The sequence below is a fragment of the Myiozetetes cayanensis genome, unplaced genomic scaffold (assembly GCF_022539395.1).
Source record: "Myiozetetes cayanensis isolate MyiCay16 unplaced genomic scaffold, myiCay2020 scf15, whole genome shotgun sequence".
Taxonomy (NCBI): domain Eukaryota; kingdom Metazoa; phylum Chordata; class Aves; order Passeriformes; family Tyrannidae; genus Myiozetetes; species Myiozetetes cayanensis.
Window position 1 is genome coordinate 14,380,074 of NW_026087159.1, and position 21,379 is coordinate 14,401,452.

General features: G+C 57.6%; 3 protein-coding genes across 5 annotated transcripts; 1 reads left to right on the top strand and 2 right to left on the bottom strand.

Moving 5' to 3' along the window:
- Window positions 1-4: 4 nt before the first annotated feature.
- Window positions 5-11,255, bottom strand: BTK (Bruton tyrosine kinase). Of its 2 annotated transcripts, none has more exons than XM_050310344.1 (19): window positions 11,097-11,255; window positions 7,901-8,074; window positions 7,650-7,748; window positions 7,335-7,403; window positions 6,741-6,822; window positions 5,212-5,340; window positions 5,037-5,104; window positions 4,473-4,654; window positions 4,180-4,242; window positions 3,874-3,928; window positions 3,476-3,558; window positions 3,242-3,369; window positions 3,022-3,096; window positions 2,505-2,676; window positions 2,019-2,235; window positions 1,346-1,410; window positions 755-873; window positions 467-624; window positions 5-343 (listed from the first exon to the last, which is right to left on the bottom strand). In XM_050310344.1, the coding sequence occupies exons 1-19, from the start codon at window positions 11,136-11,138 to the stop codon at window positions 272-274; spliced, it is 2,052 nt and encodes a 683-aa protein (XP_050166301.1). In that variant the 5' UTR covers window positions 11,139-11,255; the 3' UTR covers window positions 5-271. The 2 variants fall into 2 exon arrangements, with proteins under 2 accessions (XP_050166301.1, XP_050166302.1); XM_050310345.1 differs by lacking the exon at window positions 11,097-11,255 and adding an exon at window positions 10,218-10,294.
- RPL36A (ribosomal protein L36a) lies at window positions 11,224-14,773 on the top strand. Its single transcript, XM_050310886.1, has 6 exons — window positions 11,224-11,256; window positions 11,531-11,623; window positions 11,918-12,023; window positions 12,543-12,610; window positions 14,498-14,620; window positions 14,705-14,773. The coding sequence occupies exons 1-6, from the start codon at window positions 11,224-11,226 to the stop codon at window positions 14,723-14,725; spliced, it is 444 nt and encodes a 147-aa protein (XP_050166843.1). The 3' UTR covers window positions 14,726-14,773.
- A 527-nt stretch (window positions 14,774-15,300) lies between these two features.
- On the bottom strand, window positions 15,301-20,739 carry GLA (galactosidase alpha). 2 transcript variants are annotated; one of them, XM_050310538.1, is made up of 9 exons: window positions 20,582-20,739; window positions 20,221-20,395; window positions 19,931-20,108; window positions 18,477-18,568; window positions 18,312-18,331; window positions 18,033-18,198; window positions 17,430-17,591; window positions 16,645-16,842; window positions 15,301-16,433 (listed from the first exon to the last, which is right to left on the bottom strand). In XM_050310538.1, the coding sequence occupies exons 1-9, from the start codon at window positions 20,731-20,733 to the stop codon at window positions 16,170-16,172; spliced, it is 1,407 nt and encodes a 468-aa protein (XP_050166495.1). In that variant the 5' UTR covers window positions 20,734-20,739; the 3' UTR covers window positions 15,301-16,169. The 2 variants fall into 2 exon arrangements, with proteins under 2 accessions (XP_050166495.1, XP_050166496.1); XM_050310539.1 differs by lacking the exons at window positions 18,033-18,198; window positions 18,312-18,331.
- Window positions 20,740-21,379: the final 640 nt, after the last annotated feature.

The window sequence follows — 21,379 nt, forward strand, 5'->3', positions numbered from 1 at the left end:
ATGATGGAGCTCCGGGGCAGTGATGGACCTCCGGGGCAGTGATGGAGCTCTGGAAATGTTATGGAGCTCCAGGGCAATGATGGAGCTCCAGGGCAGTGATGGAGCTCCGGGGCAGTGATGGAGCTCTGGGGCAGTGGTGGAGCTCCATGGGTCTCCGTGGGCTCCCCTGGTCCCCCGTGCCGTGTCCGTGACAGCGGTGCCGCCCGTGCTGCGGGTGTGTCCGGGCGGGCAGTGCCAGCGCTGGGCAGGGCTCTGCGGGCGGTGCCCGTGGTCAGCACTCCTCGTCGGCGATGTCCAGGATGCTGCCCAGCAGTGCAGTGAAGGTGGGGCGCTCCTCAGCCTTCTGCTGGGCAGGAGGGGAGCGGTGATGGGGTGGTGATGGAGCCATGTCTGCCCCTGCACCCCAGGGAGCCCCATCACCCCTTGGGGGCGGCTGGAGGGGTCTCTGGGGGTGGGACCCACTCACCTCGTGCCAGCAGCTGTACATGATGGCGTAGACCCGCTCCGAGGCCGCCTGCGGCCGGTACAGCCGCAGGCCTTGGATGACGTGCTCCGTTGTCTCGCTGTTGTTAAACCTCTCGTAAGGCATCTTCCCCAGGGAGTAAACTTCCCACATCAGGACGCCTGTTGGAGGGGATGGCGGGGAGAGCTCTCATGGCGTGGGAGCACCCGCGCCTGACCCTGGTTTGCAGGGCGTTTGCTGCTGTTGGAAGTGCTCTTCCCGACCTCCAAGTCATCAGTTCCGTGCTCTTACCAAAGGACCAGACGTCAGACTTGCTGCTGAACTTGCTGTACAGAAGCACCTCAGGAGGAGACCACCGCACTGGAAACTTGGACCCCATGGAGCTTGTGTACTCGTCATCCAGAACGTACCTGCAGCAGATAAAGGGAGCAGGGTGCCTGTCTTGGTTTTCCCATTTCACTCCTCCACGCAACCCACCAAGCCCAAGAGGAATGGGCAGCTCTCAGAGTGACCAGGGGTTGCACTCAGCATGGGTTTCAGCAGGCAAAAATCCCCCCTTTGCAAACAAGTGTGTGTTAGGGAAGACTGGGGAAGGGATAGGATGGCACACAGCAAAAAGGGGATGTGGAGAGAAAGCTGCAGCCAGGAGACTAGAGGTGGGGGAAAGAGGATTCCAAGAGGAGGGGGAAAGGGCTGGGGTGAGTAAGAAAGGGATAGAGGAAAGTGAAGAGGTGGAAGATTAAGCTGGACAGGAGAAGACAATGGGAAGGCAGAGCTGGAGGATGGTGGGAGCAAAGAATTAAGTGTAGAATAGACTGAAGGAGGAGATGGGGGATTGAGATGCTGTGTCACAGAAAGGTGACACAGACATGTCTACCACACCTGGAAAGACCAAAATCTGATACTTTCACAATTCCTTGGTCATTCACCAAACAGTTTCGAGCAGCCTGTGGATGGAGAGAGAGAGGCAGTTACTCCTACCTGCTATTGACTCTCCCATCCCCTTGTACCAGCTGAACTTCATCTCATCCCCACCCACTTAACACTTCACCTCACTTTGTCCTGTATGTTCACCTGGATGGGGGGCAAGCTACAAAGTTCTCAGCCAAGAGAGCAAAAGGGGCCTCCAAGCATCCTGTTTATCTGTAGAGGGGTGACTTCCCTCGTGGGATTTTCCCTGAGCAAAGCAGCACCAGGAGATCAGGTATGGCAGGATGGCCAGTTGGCAGTGCCAGCCCAAAGCCTGACAAACTGCAGGCCCAGCTTTTCATGTCTGAGCCAGTGATGCTGCCTGTGCTGCCAAACACAAGCTCTGCCACAGGCACAGATGCATTTCACATCCCCTGGAAAACTACCTAGTCCTGCCCTTTCTGCAGTCTCTAACTCCCTGCAGGGAAGGGACTGCAGAGCATCCCACCCATGGGTGGGCAGGGAAGCTTATAGGGGTGTTCTGCAGAGGAGGCTTCAGAGCTGCCTCTCCTCATACTGGTGAACTATCCAGGACACGCTGTGGCTCTTGCTGGGCTGGACATGTGCCCTTCAGCCACAGCCATACCAGGTCTCTGTGCAGGAACTGCTTGGATTCCAGGTACTCCATAGCTTCACAGACATCCTTGCACATCTCCAGCAGCTCGACAGGCTGGAACCGCTGCCGAGTTTCCCTCAGGAAGTTCAGGAGGCAGCCGTTGGCCATGTACTCCGTGATGATGAAGATGGGACGCTGCTTAGTGCAGACCCCGTAGAGCTGCACCAGCTTCTCGTGAGACAGGTTCCTGTGTTGGGGACAAGGGCAATTCTGAGCATCTAGAAGGCCAAGCAGCCAAGGAAGCACCTGTGAATAAAGAGAGTTTGGGAAGAGAAGGTGCTCCAGACCCAGCTGACGGTGGAAAAACTCACCAAGGAATCAGCGCAAAGTCAGTGGGTTCTCGGATGCATTTTGCAGAGTGTGGGACTGCCCAGGACTGTCCCTGACACCACCCAGGAGTGCAGCCACTCTGTCAAGGTGTGCCCAGCACTGACCTGCCCTATGCTCACCACTTACATCATGACTTTGGCTTCGTCGATAAACTCGTCCTCTGACATGGAGCCCTCCCTGATCATCTTGATGGCAACGTCGTACTGGCCCCTCCACTTCCCGTACTTCACCACTCCGAACTGCCCCGTCCCAAGTTCCTTCAGGAAGGTCAGATCCTTGGGGTCGATCTCCCATGACCCTAGGACAGAGTGTGAGTGTAAGTGGCTGCAGGTGACCTCCCCACATGGTGCTCCCAGTCATCCTGGTCTGGCACGGCCGAGAAAAGCTCGTGAGCTTTTATTCCCTGAAAAACCATCCACAAAACCATCCACAGAGCAATCTGAGACCTGTTCCTCCATGGGATGGGGAGCAAGGTAGATTGTGGGGTCTCTTGGTCAGTTACTGTCACAAGGGAGCAAGGGAGTGTAGAGAAGTGGTTCCTGGGAAGGCTATGAGCCCTGCTTCCATGGGACAGCCAGGATCCCAGCCCAGGAAAGCTGCTGCCAGTAGGGACAGACCCTGCAACCAGCCCAGGCTGGCTTACCATAGCCAAGGCCAGCTGTGGAAGGAGCACTTTTCTGGTGCTGGGACACGGGGTACTTCAGCCTGGATATGAGCCCTGAAAAACAAAAACGTGGATTGCCACACTGGGCTTGACCTGCCACATTCCAACAGGGAACACGAGCCTCCTGCCCTCAGCTCAGGAAGGTGAGGGTACCGTGGTGTCAGTAAAAACACTGCTGGCTTCACTCCCAGACACTGACCTGCAGAGTTGTGCTGGTGGTACGTGATGAGCTCTGGGATGCTGTTGAACAGGTGCTTTTCTGCCAGGTAATACTGGTTCTGGGGGGTGCAGCACACCACGTAGTGGCGGATCGTACCCTGGGGGTCTCTGCAGGAGAGAGAGAGTGTAGGGTCATGGGGAGGACAGGCAGAGGGTGAGGGGTGCCTGGGGGAGCCCTCTGAGGGAGGAACAAGCTGTTGTGAGATCCACTTACGCAGAGGACTTGGCATAGACAGACACAGTGTATTTCCCTGTCTTGCTGGTGGAGTCTCGGACGATGAAGCCCCCTTCCTTACCCTAAAACAGAAGGGGGAAAGGGCACTGGGTGGTTGTTGGGAGGTTTGACTGTAACAGGCAAGGCTTGAAATGACTGAAGATCACAGCATGGCTGGAGAAGGTGCAGAGTCAGAGGAATCCTACTTCCAGTCCCTGCCTCTGGGGCCACCTCCTTAAGTGGCTGGTCACGTTGGGATAGAGATGGTTCTTGGGGCTGTTGGGGCAACACTCCCTCCCAGCACAAGCCAGGGTTGGTCCCTTGCTGGACAAAATGTGAGAACAGCCCCTGGAGGGCTGGTGTGTAGAACAGACCCAGCCTCAGGAGGCAACACTTACCTCCTGTTTCAGCAGCTGCTCTGCTTGGCTCCGAGTGATATTCTTTGAGTACCACCTGCAACAGAGACACAGCCATCAGGGAAATCCCAGCCACCACTGTCCCCAGCCCAGTCTGGTGCCAGCCCAGCCAGGACAGGTGGTGCAGAGAACACCATGGGGCTGCCACGGGGCTGGAGGCTTCCAAAGGGTGTGCAAGAGGGAGAGCGACCCAGCCAGGCTCTGGGGAGCAGAACTGAGGATGGAAAAGCTGAATGGAAAAAGTCTCCAACCAAGCCCAATTCGACAGGGCCCTGTGCCTTCTCTTACTCAAAGATCTCCAGGGAATTGCTGGTTTCAGTGACGTAGTTGCTGGGGATGTATCCTTCCCTCCTGCAGGGGGAAAGGGGCTGGTTACACACTGGCCAAGGGGATGGGGTGTTTCTGCCCCAGGAGGCCGAGTAGAAATGGGCTCAAAAACCTTGGTACAAACCCAGCTTTGTCCATGTCCAGGGAGGGCTGATAGCCCAGCCTGCTTCAGCCTCCCTCACCCTCCTCCCTGGGGAGGCCACAGATGGGCAGGCAGGGATGTGTTTGCCCACCAGTGCAATAGGGGCTCTTACCCGTTCTTGTCAAGGGCTTTCCACCAGGGTAGGTGGCTCTCCTCCAGGATGAAGTACTCCTCGCCCTTCTGCAGCTGCAGGTCCTGCGCGTTCATGGGCTGGTAGTTGTAGAGGGCCACCACCTTCTTCATCTCCCCCGCTGTGCTGGGGGCCGGCCCGCGAGGCAGAGGCTTCATCACCATCTTCCCACAGAGGGGGGAGCGTGGGACGTGGTGAGGCTGGCAGACACACTGGGAGAGACCCTCCCCAGGCCAGCTTAGCACAGCGTTGGTCTCAGCTCCCACTTGTGTCTCCTTCAGCATTTTTATCACAGTATTTCTTCATGTCTTCACAAAAGGTGTTTTCTCCCTACCTTTTGGCTTAGCCCATGACTCCTCCAGCCCACATTAGGGCTTTATCCTCCCAGCAACCCCAGGGAACCTCAGCTGACACCACCTTGACATCCCCCCCTCCAGAGCAGAGCCCTGTACATCTCTGAGCAGTCATTGGACATGTTGGCTTTTCCCAGGTTGATCTCCTCTCAAACAACTTGGAGCCAACCCACATGCTGACACTGGCCTTTACCTGGTCCTCCTCAGGAGTCGGGGGAAGAGGCTTCTTTGTCTTGCGATGCGACCGCCCAGTTTTTAAACCTTCAGAGCAGAGGAGGGACTCAGGTGAGAGGAGATCCCCGGCACTGTGCTCTGGGGGTCCCCGAGGCGGGGGGGACGAGGCAAAGGGAGGGTGCCCAGAGTCTTACTGCCATTCCTGCTCTCCAGAATTTGGCAGCCCATGGCATTCTTGGCCGTCTGGGAGCAGCACAGGTACTGGCCATCGATCCAGAAGCAGGGGTGATACTTCTGAACCAGGTCGCTGTTGTACCGAATCACTGTGGCAGAGGAGGGGAGATGTGTGTGACCCGGGGCTGTGTCCCCAGCCTTCTGTGAAGACCTCTCTGCTCCCTGAATGCAGACAGGCAGCCCTATTAACTCATTCCACCCTCAGCTGTGTTATTAACACAGTAACTGTGGCCCTGCTGGCCAGGTTTCCCTCAGCTCGTTGCCCTCGTTTCAGAGCTGTGGCTGTGAATTGATCCCTGTGCCACAAAGACCCCAGCTCAGGAAGGGCCAGGCTCGCCTCTCAGATTTGATCAAAGCTCTTGAGCAGCTCTGCAAAGGGAGTCCTGCTGGGACTGGCTCTCCTGCCAGCTGAAATATCCATCAACCCTCCAGGCCCATGGTTCACAGCTCTTTTGAGCCCTGTTTTTGAGAAGTGGGGAGGAAGGCTAGTGCTATGCCTGGATTGTCACGGAGAGAGGAGGACACTGCTACCATACCCTGACTGCTTGGAGACTTCTCTTGCTAGGACACCACTCCCTCACCAGGCAGGCACCAAACAGCTTCCTCATACTTCTCCCCAGTCTGGAGGGACGACTGGATGTGCCTAAACACCACAGCAGCACAGGGGGGCCCACAGCAGCTCCACGGGGTGCAGAGAGCCCCTTTTCTGGATGGGGACATCCCAGCAGCAAAAGGCCAGCATTTTCTCTCCCCTTTTCCCAGTGGATTTTACACTGACTTCAGCTGCCACAACAACCCTCCTCCCAGAGCAGGGAAGTGGGGAGAGGGCTGGCTGCCTGTCAGGGCTCTTGTGAGATAACTGACTTCCCTGTTATCAGCCTGCTCTTCCGCCTTGCTGAGCCAACTTCCCTGCGTCAATTCAGGCAGCTAATCTCCCCCCACCAGCACCCAGCCACAGAAGGATACACACACCCCCCTGCAAGACACACAGGCAGCTCCAGCAGATTTTGGCTGACCCAAACCCCTTGGCAATGCTGCTTCAACACACTCTCAGCTTGGCAAGGCAGCGCCGACACAGCTGAGCATGGCTCAGGATGGCTTGGAAAAGGCTCTCCTTGGCTCCCAGCAGGCTTGCTGTCCATGTTTCCTAAAGCACTCAACCCTCCCTTTGCAAGGCAGTACAGCTGTGTGGCCACATCTGCTGTTTCCTCTTGCCCCCAGTAATTTCTAAGCCTGCCTGAGCTACTTTGGAGCAGGTTTGTGAGAGGACAAGAAGCCTCAGCTACGCCAGCTGTGGTGCTGCAGAAGTTAGAGGGTGAGAGAGGTGAGTGTCCCCCACCCGGGGCAGGGGCAGCTCCCTCCTCCACAGTCATGGGAATACATAACCATGAGCCAGCAAGCCCCTGGAAGCCTGGAGCTCTGGGTCAGGCACAGGCACAGCTGAGTGCCCGTGTTTGCTTGCCAAGGGAGCTGGAGCCCCCAGACTCACCGCTCTTCAGCTGGTGGATCCAGCGCTTGCGCAGCTCCTCCGTCGGGGAGAAGATGTAGAGGGGCCCTTCGTCATACACCACCTGCAGGACCCCACACCTCAGCACCCCGGGCCAGGGGGCTTGCAGGGAGAGCCAGGGCTGGTGGCCACCCCGAGCAGCTGGTGCAGGGCAAGCCCGTGCCGGTGCCTGCTGGCCCTGCACGGTGCTCTCGGGACCGTGACAAAGAGGTTATAAATAAGCCCCCTCCCCCGAGACTTTCCACTTCCTTCTCTGATTTTCGGTGTGCCGGGGGCCGCACTGGGTGCCAGCAGGGGCAGGAAGCTGGGCTGGGGGCTGAGCTGGCAGCTGGCAGACAGCATCCCTCCAGCATCAGCCAGGGGACCGAGAGGAGCAGGACAGAGCTCGGGAGCAGGTTTCCGTCTAAGCAGCTCACCTGGCTGCCCTGTGCAGTGTGGGCAGCGGTAGGGTGTCCCCAAACAGCTGAGTGACAGCTGGCACTGGGGCAGTGATGCCATGTTTGACCCCAGGTCCCTCTGGGGTCCTCCCCCCAACACCCTGCATGGCCCAGCAAAGGGAGCACAGTGAGGACTCACCTGGAAGGGGTAGGGAAACCGTTCGATGATTGAGATCTGCTCCATGTTGTTGTAATCCTCTCCTTTCCTCTGGAAGAAAGAGGAAGAGATGGATATTGGCATCCTGTGCTTGGCTGCTGGCACCTTCCCTGGGATGCAGTCTTTGACATCCCCCTGCTCTGCATCAAGCCAGAGCCCTGGAATGCTATGGGCAGAGCTCTCCATGCCAAGCAGGGCTGTTCCCCACTGCCACCACCCCAGGGAAGGGTAACTCTCCCTGTTCTCCCAACGAGGGGAGAGGGGGAGAGGTGCAGGGAATGCCAGGACCCTCCTCACCGGGACCTGCCGCTCGGGGGGAGGGTTGTTCTCAGGTGCCACCATCTCCACACAGGTGATCTTCTCGATGTCCACAGAGCCCTTCTTACTGCCCCGGCGCTGCAAGAGACAGGCTTGGCTCAAGAGGTCACCAAAGGGGAGACCTGGAGAGACTCAAACCGACCCCTGTCCCCACCCAGCCGCCCCCTAGTGCTGGGTGCTGGAGACCCCCGGGCACTGCCATGGCACAGCCCCCGTGGCTGCAGACTCACCCCCCGCTCAAAGTCATACTCGTAGTAGGACAGCTTGCTCTCTGTCAGCAGGAACAGGCGCTTCTTGAAGTTGAGGGGAGAAGTTTTCTTTTTCTGCTGCGAGCGCTTCAGGAAGATGCTCTCCAGGAGGACACCGGCCATGTCAGCCCCCCGGCCTCCTCCACGCTGTGCTTGCTGTGGGCAAGACAACACTGACAGGGCACTTGCTCAGCCCAAAAACTGCTGGACCTCCCTCAGGTGCACTCTCCTCCCTGCCCAAAGGGCAGGCAGGGGACGCTGGGACCCTCGCGGTGTGGGGAGCCGGACACAGAGGGGTGTGGGCAGGTCAGTGTGGGTTACTGGCAGCGTGACCTCTCCTGGCCCCTCTCCCACACCAGGCTGCAGGACGAGCCACCACCTGGATGGCTTCTGCTCCTGCTGGATGCTGGAAAGGCTGGCAGGGTGTGCAGAGGGCCAGACAGCTGGAGAGGGAGGGAGGCAGGGAAGCTGTGAGCAGCGTATCCCCGGGGAGGAGCGCGGAGCCCCGGCAGTGACACCCTGCAGGCGCCTCCTCCCCTCCAACACTCGGCATGTGCACTTGTGTGGGCTGCTTCCTCCCTCCCCACCGCAAGCACTCTGTGCTGGGGACAGCAGAGCACAAGGGGTGGTCACGGGAGGCCAGTCCCTAAAAAGTGCTGGGTAGGTCCTGGCCCTCAGGAGTCACGTGCTGTGCTGTCAAGAGCATGGAGCAGCCCTAAAGTCATCCTTCAGCTCTGTGTCCATGGACCCTGCAGGAGCACAGGGACAATGCTCAACCCTCTTTCCTCCCCTGTGAGCAGCACTTGCTGGAGGCCAGGCTTCAAGAGCTACCTCTGGCCAGTGGCCAGAAGGGTTAAGTCCTCCCTCAGCCCTCCTCAGCAGGGGCTGAGCTGTCCTGAGCCTCTCCAGGGCAGGCTGGGGCAGGATAGGGTTCAGATGAGAGCCCTTCATCCCACTGCTGCCCTGCATCTCACTGCTGCTCTGCCTTCAGAAATCATCCCAGCCCATCGTCTTGGAGCAGCCCATCCATCTCACTCTGTCTCTCCATGCTGTACCTGGGAGCTGTGACATCCAGACAGTTCCAGCACCCCCCAGAGCCCTGTGGCTGGAGCTGTGGGCTGTGACCAACCCCTGACTCCAGCCTGGACCTCATGGGGAGCTTTTGAGAGAACTCTGTGGAGCCACAGCTGAACTGTGATCTCCTGGAGCCCTGCTCCATGTCTCCTGCCCTGACCACCTACACTCCCTGCTTCCCCTTCACCTACACCTTGTTCCCTTTTTTCTCCTGCAAACACAGCTTTGGAAGGCAAACTGGGAGAAGCTGTTTTTCCCCCCTGCTCCCCACAGCCCGTCTCCTCTGGGAGAGGCTCAGAGGTGGGACAGACCTGCTCTGTCCATGCCGGTCCTTTGGGGTGGTGGGTGCCCCATGGGCCTCACCCCCTGAGCCATCACTGCTGTGCTCAGACAGCTGAGGTGGTGAGTGGGTGGGTGGAAACATGTCCTGTGGCCCCCCTCCAGCTAATGGGACTTCCTGCCATGCTCACACCTCAGCCAAGCGTGCTCTGAGACCACCCCCAGCCTGGCACACACTGCTGGCCCCCTCCACCACGGTCCTGGGGCCACCCCTGCCCAGGCCAGCTCTGCCCCCTGCCCCATTCCTGCCAAGGAGCTGAGTGGATGGGGGGCTGGCAGGGGGCTAAGAGGGAAGGGTGACAGGGTGTCTGGGAATGGCACACTTCACAACCCCACGTTTCAGGCTGAGCCTGAAGGAGGGTGTCAAAACTGACGGGTGGGAGGGACAGAGGAGAAAACTTCCCGCTCGGGAGAGACGGGTGAACAAGCCCAGAGCTGCACCCCAGCAGTGCCCGCTGCCGAAAGCACAAGCAAGGAGTGACCACAGGCGCTGTCAGCACCCCAACCTGCTGCTCTGGAGCACCCCTGGGCCCCTGAGACCCCCAAAGCACCGCACCCCCCTGCCCTGCAGCACCCCACGGCCCCCCAGCCCCGTGCCCGGGGTCAGATGCCGCCTGCTCGGAGCCGCTCAGGCCGTGGGGACAAGGCCGAGCCTTCCCAGCTCGGCTCGCCCGCACCTCGGCCCCACACAGACCATGCCTGGCGCGGCTCTGCCGCCCCCAGCATCGCGAGGAGGCCGACGGAGGTGCGAGGCCAGCGGGATGGGCCACATGGAGCGTCCCATCCCATCCCGCCGCCACGGCTGTGCCACGGCCACACCGACAGGGCCCCGCCGACACCCGGGGCACCGTCACCCCGCACCCCGCCGTGCCCTGGGCACACTCACCAGCCCTCCGGCCAGCCGGGCTCCGGCGCCGCCGCTGCCCCGCGCCCACCCCGCGGCTTCAGCTCGGGGTGGCTGTGGAGCAGGGAGCAGGGAGGGATGGCGGGCCTGCCGCGCGGGGAGGGAGGGAGGAAGGACGGGGCCGGCCAACCCCACCCTTTCGGTTCCCCTTTTTCTGGTTTCTGACTCAAAGGCAGCATCTGTGTTTCCTCCTGCAGGCAACGGGGCCATCGCCGTGGGGCCACTGGGCCATGGCCGTGGCCAGAGCCTGCCCCGGGCTGTGGGTAGCGCCAGGCTCCTCTGGGCTGCCCGTCCCCACATTGTCCCCAGACGGGTTCTTTCACCCTCTGTGCACAAGGCTGATCCCCACACAGAGCTGAGATATTTGGTTTATTTACAGTTCTGAGCAGGGGGCACCAAGCCGGCACAGTAACTTGCAAAGCTGTTTAAAAACGCTTTAACAAAACGAAGGCATTGAGGTTTATTGGCTACAAGTTACATCGTTCTCTTATTAATTAATATTCTATCTTCTATTGGTTAAGGATTCACTCGCTTCTTATGCTAATTAGTCCACATGCTCAGTTTTTCTCTTCTTTTGGGTCGGTGGTCTGTGAGTTGGTGGCCATGATCTCCCCCTGCCAGAATTACCCATTACCCCATTGGAGACAATTCCAGCACATTTGCTGAGTCGGCTTTATTAGTTTTTTCCTTATCTTGGGAGTTCTGCCAGGTGTCCTTGTGGTCCATAAATTCTGCATTCTTTGTGTCCACTACAGCACACCCTTCTCCCCAAGCTTTGTTAACTTCCCACTAGGTCTGAGATCACTGAGTCGTGTCAGGCCCTAAATCTTAGCAAGGCAATTCTACCAACACGCAACTTACCTTTCCAACAGCTGGACACCGCCTGCACCCCGCAGATCCCATGGACCCTTAACTCCAGCATCCCCTACAAGCCAGACACCCCCATCGGTCACCCTGCCCAGCTGCGGACCCACACCTCAGTCACCCCATGGTCACAGACCCCAACCACAGTCACCCCATGGTCACAGACCCATCACCCCATCACCGCAGTCACCCCCAACACCCCCCAAGGTCACAGACCCCCATCACCACAGTCACCCCCAACACCCCCCATGATCACAGACCCCAACCCCAGTCACCCATGATCCCAGACCCCCAACCCCAATCCCCAGTCACCCCCAACACCCCCCCACGGTCACAAACCCCAACCCAAATCACCCCCCAACCTCAAAACCCCCCTACCCCGCACCCCTCGACACCCCCAACCTGCCGCCCTGCGCTCCTCCCACCGGCAGGGGGCGCTCACGCCCCGTACCCTCCGTGCCGCCTCCTCTCTATGGTTCCCCCCCCCCCACCTCCTTTCTCTCCGCGACGCCGCCGCCAAGATGGTGAGTGTGGGGTAGGGGCTGGCTCCATCCGCCTCCATCCGCCCCGGGGCCGGGCTCCATCCGCCGCCATCCGCACCGGGGACGGGCCGGGTTCCATCCGCAGCCATCCGCACCGGGGACGGGCCCGTACGGGCCCGTCCCCGGTGCGGATGGCGGCGGATGGAGCCCGTCCCGTCCCCGCGCTCGCCATCTTGGTGGTGGCGCCCCGGAGAGAAGGGCGCGGGGTGGGCCAAGTCGTGAGGCGTGATGTGATGTGATGTTGTGTATCGTGTCTCCCCTCACCCCCGCCTGCAGGTGAACGTGCCGAAAACCCGCCGGACGTACTGCAAGAAGTGCGGGAAGCACCAGCCGCACAAGGTCACGCAGTACAAGAAGGGGAAGGACTCGCTGTACGCGCAGGGTAAGGGGAGCGAGGGGGCTGTGTGTGTGTTTGTGAGGAGAAGAACAGCTTGAGCTAAAGGATGTGGCTAATGACACGTCCAAGGTGCTCTGGGGCGGTTGGGGTGTAGAAATGTTTAACCGGGAGATGGTGTGGACCTTCAGATCGAGGCGAGAGAAAAGTGAACTTGGGTGGCAGCTCAGGCAGTAGTGAGGTGGGTTCATGATGCAGGTATCACCCGAACAAAACGTGTAAATTATGCTCCTGGGTTTGGCCCCTTTGTGTGCTGGCTTTGAGGATAATAAATCGGGTCCCTCAACCTCCCGTGTCTGTTGGCTTTGCAGAGTGAGGGAAAGGGTCCAGTCCTGGGGACAGCACGAGGGTGTTAGCCATGGGCTGAGGAGGTGGCACTGGTGCTGGTGGGCTGTGCAGGATCCTAAACCTGGATCCAGGATCCTAAATCCTAGGATTTAGGAAGCACGAGTTGTGCTTGCAGCACCTCCTGAGGGGTTACCTGACCAGAGCCATCTCTTCCCACAGGGAAGAGGCGCTACGATCGGAAGCAGAGCGGATATGGGGGCCAGACAAAGCCCATCTTCCGTAAAAAGGTGAGTGAGTGAGTGAGTGCTGCTCCTGGGACAAGGACAGGAGACTTCCCTGGCAGCCCAGGGGCCCAGCTGGAGGAGGATTCCTCAGCCTTGTGCCCTGTCCTGTGTTAACTCAGCTCTGTGCTGGCAGTGTGAGCTCCCCCTCCACAGCAGACTTATGGAATGGTTTGGGTGGGAAGGGACCTTAAAAATCATCTTGTTCCAGTGTCCCTACCTTCCACTATCCCAGGTTGCTCCCAAGCCCTGTCCAGCCTGGCCTTGGACTCTTCCAGGGATGGGGCAGCCACAGCTTCTCTGAGAAACCTGTGCCAGGGCCTCCCCACCCTCACAGGGAGAATTTCTTCCTATTACCAATCTAAACCTACTCTCTATCAGTTTGGAGCCATTCCCTGTTGTCCTGTCACTCCATGCCATTGTAAATAGTCCCTCTCCATCTTCCTTGTAGGCTCCCATGAGGTGCTGGGCTCATCTCCTTGCTGTGCTGTGCAGGGTGTGTTTGCAGAGCACGTTCTGCAGGGGAGTGGGGTCTTGCTGGGAAGGATACTCGCAGAGAAGGAGTGTTTTCATCATTGCCTGTCCAAGGGGAGAGTAGAGCAAAGAGAAAGGAGCCTTCTGCTTGCTTTGCTGACATCCTTGCAAGTGCCAGCAGTTTATCGCTGAAACTTTTTGCTGGGTTTGTGAGGCTGCCTTTGCTGACAAGGGGATGGGAGCCAAGTGTGTGCAGCTCCTGGGAGTACTGCAGAACACAGCATCATTTTCTCACAGCCTGCTGTCTCCAGGGAAATCCGTACTGCTGAGCCAGGGAATGAGAGCTGCTGCGCTGGGCCTTTCCTGAGAGCCCCAGAGCAGCAGTGGAAGGACAGCAGTGCATCCTGTAACCTGTGAGCTGCAGAGACCTGCTGCTGTCACCCTTCCTCCTCAGTGTGGGTACCCAGCACTGCACCCTCTGTTTTCCCTCAGTGCATCTGTGAATTCCTGCCAGGGAGCTGGGGCAGGGAAAAACCTGTGGTGGTTTGCAGCAGGGAGGCGAAACCCAGGGGGTCAGATTGTTGTTTCGTGTGAACTGTTCAGCTGTGCTCCTAGGGCTCGGTGCTGGAAAGCCCTGGTGTCCTGCTGGAGATGTACAGCAACTCTTCCAACAGGAAAGAGAAAATGAGACAGCAGGTTTTCGAGTTGAATTTGTGCCAGGAAGTGGGGAGACCTCTCAGAAAGTGCTTCTGCAAGCAGGGTGCACCAAGCAGCTGCACTGCTGGCACTCTGCACCAGTACATTGCCATCCCCATTTCTGGTTTTTCCCAGTCAGCATTGTATGGGTGATTGGCTGAGGTTTTTAGCTGGTGGCTGCAGTCCTGTCCATCTGCTACAGCACCCTCACAGCTTTGGATTCTTCCCGCTGCAGTCTTTCTTTGGGTGTCATCCCGCTCCCAGGAGCTGTGGGTCTGCACTGAGCCCGCTGTGTCACTGCTCCTTCCAGAGGAAGTTTGTTGGTCATTTTGCTTCCAGGTGTTTCTTCTGCCCAGTTTTCTGCTGGGCTTCTCCTGAGCACTGCCAGTCTGTTCTCCCACAGTGTACAAGTGCCTGTTCCTGTGTTCCCTGGCACAGACCTTTTTCCAGCAGGGCTGATCCCTGCAGAGACCAGTCCTGCCCCACTGAATGCTTTTGCCACTGTCCTTTATTGTAAAGATGCAGATCCACTGTATTCCCCTGCTGGTCCTTAAATGCCCTCTTGTTCTCAGTGGAGGGAGCCTCTGTTGGTAGTTTCTCTTTACACTTTAAAAGAACAAACTGCTGAGCCTTCAGGAGTGCAGGTTACAAGGTTCTCTGAGAGCAGCAGTTTGTCTACTTGGGGATGTTTGGTTCATTAAAACACTCTGCTCCTCCTCCCAGGCCAAGACCACCAAGAAGATTGTGCTGAGGCTGGAGTGTGTGGAGCCCAACTGCAGGTCCAAGAGGATGCTGGCAATCAAGAGGTGCAAGCACTTTGAACTGGGAGGAGACAAGAAGAGAAAGGTGGGTTTGTGTGCCCCGAGTGGCTGAGAAAGGGGGGCAGTACTCAGTACACAATAAACTCACTGTGTCTCTTGCTTCTTACAGGGCCAGGTGATCCAGTTCTGAGCATTGTCCTGCTCATCACCACGGACCATATTAAAGTATTTAGAGTGAGCCATTGCTTGTTTTTATGTGTTTCCTCGTGTTGATGGGGCGGGAGTTGGGAGTACATCAGCCTGGCAGGAAGGTGTTGGCCTGCAGGACTGCTTACTAAGAGAACAGTTTGAAACCTAAAGGCTTTTGAAAAATCCCTCACAATAGCTGGGATCTCCTTACTGATGCTGGGAATGCAAGGCTGAGCTCTGAGAGCAACTTCCTTTTAGTGAAAATGCAGCTGGAGGATGGAGAAATGCTTCTTCAGACCTTCATAGTGACCGAGACACGCGGTTACTGAACTGTCACAGAATCTATTTTTCCTTATTCAGTATAGGCTGACATGATGGGCATTTCCAAAGTTCTGTAGGCAGCAGTGGCTTTGGCCTGTGGGATGGACTGTATGGTTGTGTCTTGTCAGCTTCACTGAGTGCAGCTTCTGGCAGTCCTTTCACAAAACCTCACGTCACTGGAACAAACTGGCCTGTCTTCTAAAACCTGATTTAATTCAGACACCGTGCTGTCCTCCAGTACAGGTAAGAAAAAGCTTAGCCTTTTAAAGGGACTTTTAATCAAAGTGCTTAATCACAAAAGAACAGGTGAAGGAATCCTGACTGTGTAGTGGTCAGAAGAGAACATACTTGTACATGCATGGCTGCGTAAGTTATGATCCATCTCCAGTCCTGGAAGGACCTGTGTCATTCAAAGGCTGCTGCCAGCACTGGAAGCAAGCACACAGCTGTTTCTGGAAGGCAGCTCACTGAGGAAGGGAACTCCAGTGGCCACATGAAGGGTAGAGAGGGAAGTGACAGCCACTGGTGAGAGGAAGGTTTCTGGTGTGAGGAGAAACTCTCAGAAGCTTAGTCCTGCAGCATGCCACTTAATCCTGTTTATACCAAGCAAGCAGCTGTCAATAAAGTTGCTAAGTGCAATGATTTAGGCCAGTCCCTGAGTCGTCAGAAAGTAAATGTCCATGCTCTGAGCAGAGTGGTGGGTTTCTTTAGAGGGGTAGGAGCAGCTTTTCTTGGACTGTGTGCCCTGGTGTGGAAAAAGAGCAAGGTGGCCAGGATGCGTTCCCTTCTGCCCCTGAAATGCTCAAGGTGAGCTGTAGGATGCTGCATGTGTATCCCTTGCCTTTCCTTGCTTGGTAGAAGGAGCTGCTGCCCTGCTAGAGCCCTTCCAGCCCCTTGGAGAAGGAGCTGGGTGAGATGCCAGAGAAAGGGTAAATAGCAGACCAGCATCCCTTTCTTTGTTCCCTCTTGGTGATGGAGTGATGGGTATTTGCCACCTTAGGCTGGAAGTTCAAGTACTGAGAACAAAGGCACCTGCTTGGAGGAAGGAGACTCCTGCCACAGGAGGAGTCCTCAAGGAGTTCAGACAGAGTCTAAGGCTTAGGAGAAGGCTGTCTTTGTGCCTGCTAGAGTGGCAGGACTTTGAGCAGCACGGTGCCCGTGGGGTTCACCTCCACGCTCAGGGAGGAGATCCAGCTGTAAACGCCCCAGTCCCTGCTGGCTGGCAGGACCTGGCGCACGGAGCAGGCGGGGTTGCAGGCCAGCCCATTGCCCAGGAAGGTGAGGGAGAAGGTGAAGTTCTGGGGTCCCCCAATCTCCTGCTGGTTCAGCACGGCCACAGCGTAGGCTCGGCCAGACAGGGGCCTCTCCCACAGCTCAAAGGTCTTGTCCTGCCAAGGAGAAAACAAACCTGGGGCTCAGGTCAGGGGAGGCTGGAGCGATGGTCACACTGTCTGTTCCAGCAGGCTTTGGGAACAAACGGGCTCTCTGGGCTTCTCTCCTCCCAAACCCTGAGCACCTCTGTGCCTCCATGCCCCCTTTCTGAGGGGCTGGCTGGCTGCCTGAGCCCCACAGTGCACCCCCAGCCCCATCCTGCTGTACCTTGAGGATCCGGTATCCCTGCCTGCCCAGCGGGTCCTGGTTGATGGCGATCACCTCCCTGTTCTGGAGCAGACACTTGGCCTCGGGGCTGATGCGCCGCAGGTCGTTGGACATGAAGAGGGGAGCTGCCATGATGGCCCACATGGCCATCTGAGTCACCGACTGGTCCCAGCTCAGCCCGAAGTTTCCAATCACCAGCTGTGACATGAAAACAAAAAAACGCCTGGTAACGCTGCCTGCAGAGCAGGAACTGGGCCACCAACCCAAGCACTGGGAAATGACAGGATGCAAAGGGTGGGCCCCCTCTCTGGAGCCTGGCTAGATAGGCTGAGTGCCAGGAGCAGGTAGGGAAAAACAAGGCATGACTAGTGGGGCAATTTAGAATGAGCCACTGGTGGAAGTAGAGGCGGCTCCTTAAGTGGCTAGGCAGTGTTTAAGGTATTCCTTCCTTGCAATGCTGGCACCCAGGGGTTTTCCCTCTGGTGGGAGGGACATCAGCACTGTGGAGACTGTCCCCCAGTGCCACACCTGTGTTTTGAACTGGTGCTGTTTGTGGAGGCTGCATTACATTGAGATGGTGCTTCCTTAGTACCATCTGTACCTGCAGTTCTCTTCCCCTTTCCAGCCAGGACCCTTTCCTCAAGATCCTGATTACAGGGTCCCATCAGACCCCTTCCCCTCAATGTTTCCCCCCTAGATCCCTCCCTTCCCATCCTTCCCAGCCTACAGCTGAGGGAAGGAATTTTTGGTGATGCTTCAAGAGGGGTGGGTGTTGCTGTACTTGCCATGTCAGGATCATTCCAGCCCCCCGGCCCAGCTATCTTCACAATGCTGTCCTGGTGAAGAGCTGTCCATTCCAAGATACTCTTGATGCTGTTCCAGGAATCATAGACATCATTAAAGTTCCTCCAGTGATTGCAGTACTGTTTGATCTCCGTGTAATTGGGCTGCCAAAACAATGAGTGTGATTAGCCAGGGCACCTGGCTGTACAAGAAGAGTGTACACAAGGCTAAATGGATCAGGGGTAATTTGGGGGAGTACTAGGATAACACCTTCCATCATCAGCCATCTGGATGATGTGGTGCATGTTGATTCCCTAGGAAGCTTTGTGCCCAGGGACTCCAGTCTGCCATGTCCCAACACAACTGCTTCCCTTAGGAGAACAGTTTTGGCCACCAGCTCTGTTAGAAAATTCCTTTCAGCGCAATTTTACTGAGGGTGTGACAGGGCCAGCGGAATTAAACTGTGATATCCCAATAATTACTGCCATTTCTTGGGTTTACACCCTTTGCTGAGTAATACAGTTAATTCCAGTGGGAGGGAATGGCACCATTCTGTCACCATGGCACAGGGGAAGCCAGCTGAGGGCAACGTGTGTGTCACGGACCCTGGCTGGCAGAAATGTGTCACTGAGCAATGTGGGGGATGTCACAAAGCCTCTCTCCTGGTCCCCAGAGGTGACTGCAAGGCTGAGTCTGCAGCACTCTCTGTGTCCACGAGGAGTAACACTGAGCCTGTGTGTCTGCACTGCCAGAGGTTTGCTGCTTGGTTCCCTGGAGACAGAAAGCAGATGGATGCTGCTGTGTTTTTTTGGCATCCTCCAGCTGGGCTGTGCCTTCCTGCTGCAGGATCCTTCTGAATGTGTTTCAGCAGAGCAGTGACTCACCTCAGGTGCAGTTCAGGGCTCTAGAGGAAAAAGTATTTTTCCTCCATCGTACAGCCTTGGTCTCTGCCAGAACAGAATTCCTCAGGACGTCGTTTTTTCAGTCTTAATGTTTTTCTGTTCTTCCCACTTTCAGCCCCAGGATAAGCCTTGAGAAACACTTCTTACCTGCTGCATGGGCCTCAGGTAGAAAGGCCACTCGCAGGCGTACACAATGCTCCTTCCAGTCTTGTTCAGGGCCAGAGACATGTGCCTGTAACCTAAAGGAAGACAGAGGTTACACAACCTCAAAGCCTCTGCAGAACTAACCCGATGTCAGGGGTTCAGGTTTCAGCTCAGCTCTCACAGAACCGAGGCTGAACACATTACCACGGCTGAGACACCACAGGTGGACAGGGGAGCTCAGTCTGCAGCCAATCTCCTGCCTGCCAAGGACAGGTGAGCTGCTTCACAGCTTTGCTTGGGCAGGCTTATTGCTCCCAAAACTGCTGATCCCTCTGTCCATACAGCCATGGAAGAGGTTGAAAGCTTTACTGTGTGGCACTTTTTCCTCTAGATACCCAGGAAATACAAGTTATTACCTATCAAGCAGTGCAGCTTTGCTGGGTAATGTTGCAGGAATATGTTCTCATGAGGCAGTTGCACCATATGGACTGGGCAGGAATGCAAAAGCACTAGTTTTTCCCGTCCTTGTCCCCAGACAGCCCTGTTAAGTCCCTTCCAATTGGCAGAGAGGGAATGAGAAGTCTGCTCTCTCCTCTGGAACTGCTTCAGTACAACTGGATTGTATCTGGGCTACACATATGATCCAACAGAAGCTTTCAGCTCAGCTGTCACTCAGGGTGCTGAGCTGTGCTCCTGTCTGTGGCAGTTGGCATATGCCCCACCATCTGGCTTCGATGGGGTTGTCACTTGGGCAGGTTCTCCCTGCCAGGCAGAGACAGGACTCTCTGCAGGACTCCTGCTGCCAAACCCTGTGGTGCTGACTGTGCCAGCAGCCAGAGCCCAGGCTAGAGAAAAATGCCTTCCAAGTTACAGTGTCCTTCCCTCAAATCTGCTCCTGTGGCACTGGGATTTGCCTGTGCTTCCAGAGAGTCTGTAGCCAACCCCTCTCAGCACAGGGAGCTACTGAGCTTTCACTGCTGCCTTGCCAGCCCGCGTGCAAATAACTTCTGAAGTGATACTTACACCGGTGTGCATTAAAATGAAAACCCCAGTAGGATTATTATGCCATAATTCCCTCCCTTTTCATCCCTTAAAAGCTCTCATAGCTGCCCTTCTCATGGCTGACACAACCCGTTCTTGCTTCGGGCTGATTCGCGTTGACGCAGCCTCGCCGCGGGGATTGAGGGTTTAAGTGTGTGAAACGCTCTGAGCTCTCCAGAAAAAGGCACTGCAGGAGGGCCAAACCTCTGCCGTGTTAGGAGCTGAGGAGCAGCCTGCACAGCCACCCCACCAGAGCATGCAGCTGATGTGTCTGTGCCCTCCGTTCCCAAGCTGTGCTCGCAGGAGAAAACACCCAGGGCCAAGCAACACTCAGCACTTTGGGAAGAGAGCCTCGCACTGAGACTTTCCTGAGCAAATCCCACCCACGGGAAGGGCTGCCTGGAGCCCCTGCCTACCTTCTGCCAGCTGCTCCGGCGAGCCGGAGCTGCAGCCGTCGAACTTGAGCAGGTCCACGCCCCACGAGGCGAAGGTGCTGGCGTCCAGCTCGTAGTGGCCATAGCTGCCGGGGAAGCCGGCGCACGTCTTCTTCCCCACGTCGCTGTAGATGCCCAGCTTCAGGCCCTTGGAGTGCACCTGCAGCTTGCAGGGAGAATTACAGAGAGAGAGAGAGAAAGACCTGGGCATGGGGGGGGGGGACAGGTGACAGCCGCGACCACCCCCCTCCCACCCCGCGGGTGGCACTCACGTAGTCGGCCAGCCGGCGGATCCCCCCGGGGAACCGCCTGGGGTCGGCCCGCAGCCTGCCCTGCCCGTCGCGCGTGGGGGCCATCCAGCAGTCGTCGATGCAGAGGAACTCGTAGCCCGCCTCCCTCCAGCCCTCGGACGCCATCCTGTCCGCCATCTCCACGAAGAGCCGCTCGCTGCGCGGGGGGCGGTGTGGCAAGCTACATTCCTGCTGCCGAGCTCGGCTTTTTTCCCCGCACCCTCTCTACCAAAGCCACAGAGCCCGGGGTGGGTAGCGCGGGTACCGGCGCGGGCACGGATGTGCCCGCGCCGGTACCCGCGCTACCCACCCCGGGCTCTCCCGCCTCGCAGCCCGCCCGTACCTCACGCAGCGGCTCGGGTGGCCGGCGCAGTCGGTGCCGCAGAGGAAGCGCTCCCAGTGCAGCCACCCCATGGGCGGCGTGCGGGCCAGCCCGTTGTCCAGCGCCGCCGCCACCGCCACCATCATCACCATCACCATCACCACCACCATCATCACCGGCGCCGCCATCTCGCCGCGGCGTGATGGACAGCCGCGGGCAACCAATCAGCGGCGGCCAATCGCTTGGCCCTTCTGGGCGTAGCCAATCGCCGCGCTCGGCGCTGCCCCGTAGGCCCGCCCCCCCGTGTCCGTGGGGACACGTGAGGGCCGCGTCACGTGGCGGGAGGTCGTGGAATCGCGGCGTGGAAAACCGGGTGGGAAAAGAACCCCCCGAAATCGTCGAGTCCGGGCCTTTATCCGCCTTTTCGAGGCCGTGGCAGTGAGTGCCACATCCGGTCTCGTCTTAAAAACCTCCAGGGACAGCGAACCACCACCTTCCCTGGTGGGTGGATTCCACCTCTCTGGAATGGCAGCCCATTCCAGTGTCTGGCTGCTCGCTCGCTCTCTGTAAAAATTTTCTTTCGAACATCCAACCTAAGCCTACGCTGGCAGAGCTTGAGGTCGTGCCCTCTTTGTCCTGCTGCTGGTTGCCTGGGAGAAGAGACCGATGCCATACCTGGCCTTCCCCCCTCCTGTCAGGGAGTTGTAAAGAGTGATGAGGTCTCCCCTGAGCCTCCTCCAGGCTCAGTGACCCCAGCTCCCTCAGCCTCTTCTTACACTACTTGTGCTCAAGTCCCTTTCCCAGCCTCGTTGCTCTCCT

Coding starts and splice junctions, on each gene's coding strand:
- RPL36A (XM_050310886.1), top strand. CDS start 11,224: ATGGTCACAGACCCCAACCACAGTCACCCCATG. Junction 11,257..11,530: donor CCAACCACAGTCACCCCATG/GTCACAGACCCA, acceptor TCCCACCGGCAG/GGGGCGCTCACGCCCCGTAC. Junction 14,621..14,704: donor GAGGAGACAAGAAGAGAAAG/GTGGGTTTGTGT, acceptor TGCTTCTTACAG/GGCCAGGTGATCCAGTTCTG.
- BTK (XM_050310344.1), bottom strand. CDS start 11,138: ATGGGATCTGCGGGGTGCAGGCGGTGTCCAGCTGTTGGAAAG. Junction 8,075..11,096: donor GGTGTCCAGCTGTTGGAAAG/GTAAGTTGCGTG, acceptor TCTTGCCCACAG/CAAGCACAGCGTGGAGGAGG. Junction 874..1,345: donor TCAGATTTTGGTCTTTCCAG/GTGTGGTAGACA, acceptor TATCTGCTGCAG/GTACGTTCTGGATGACGAGT.
- GLA (XM_050310538.1), bottom strand. CDS start 20,733: ATGATGGTGGTGGTGATGGTGATGGTGATGATGGTGGCGGTGGCGGCG. Junction 18,569..19,930: donor GCCGGAGCAGCTGGCAGAAG/GTAGGCAGGGGC, acceptor GTCTTCCTTTAG/GTTACAGGCACATGTCTCTG. Junction 18,199..18,311: donor AGCCCTGAACTGCACCTGAG/GTGAGTCACTGC, acceptor TTCTGTCTCCAG/GGAACCAAGCAGCAAACCTC.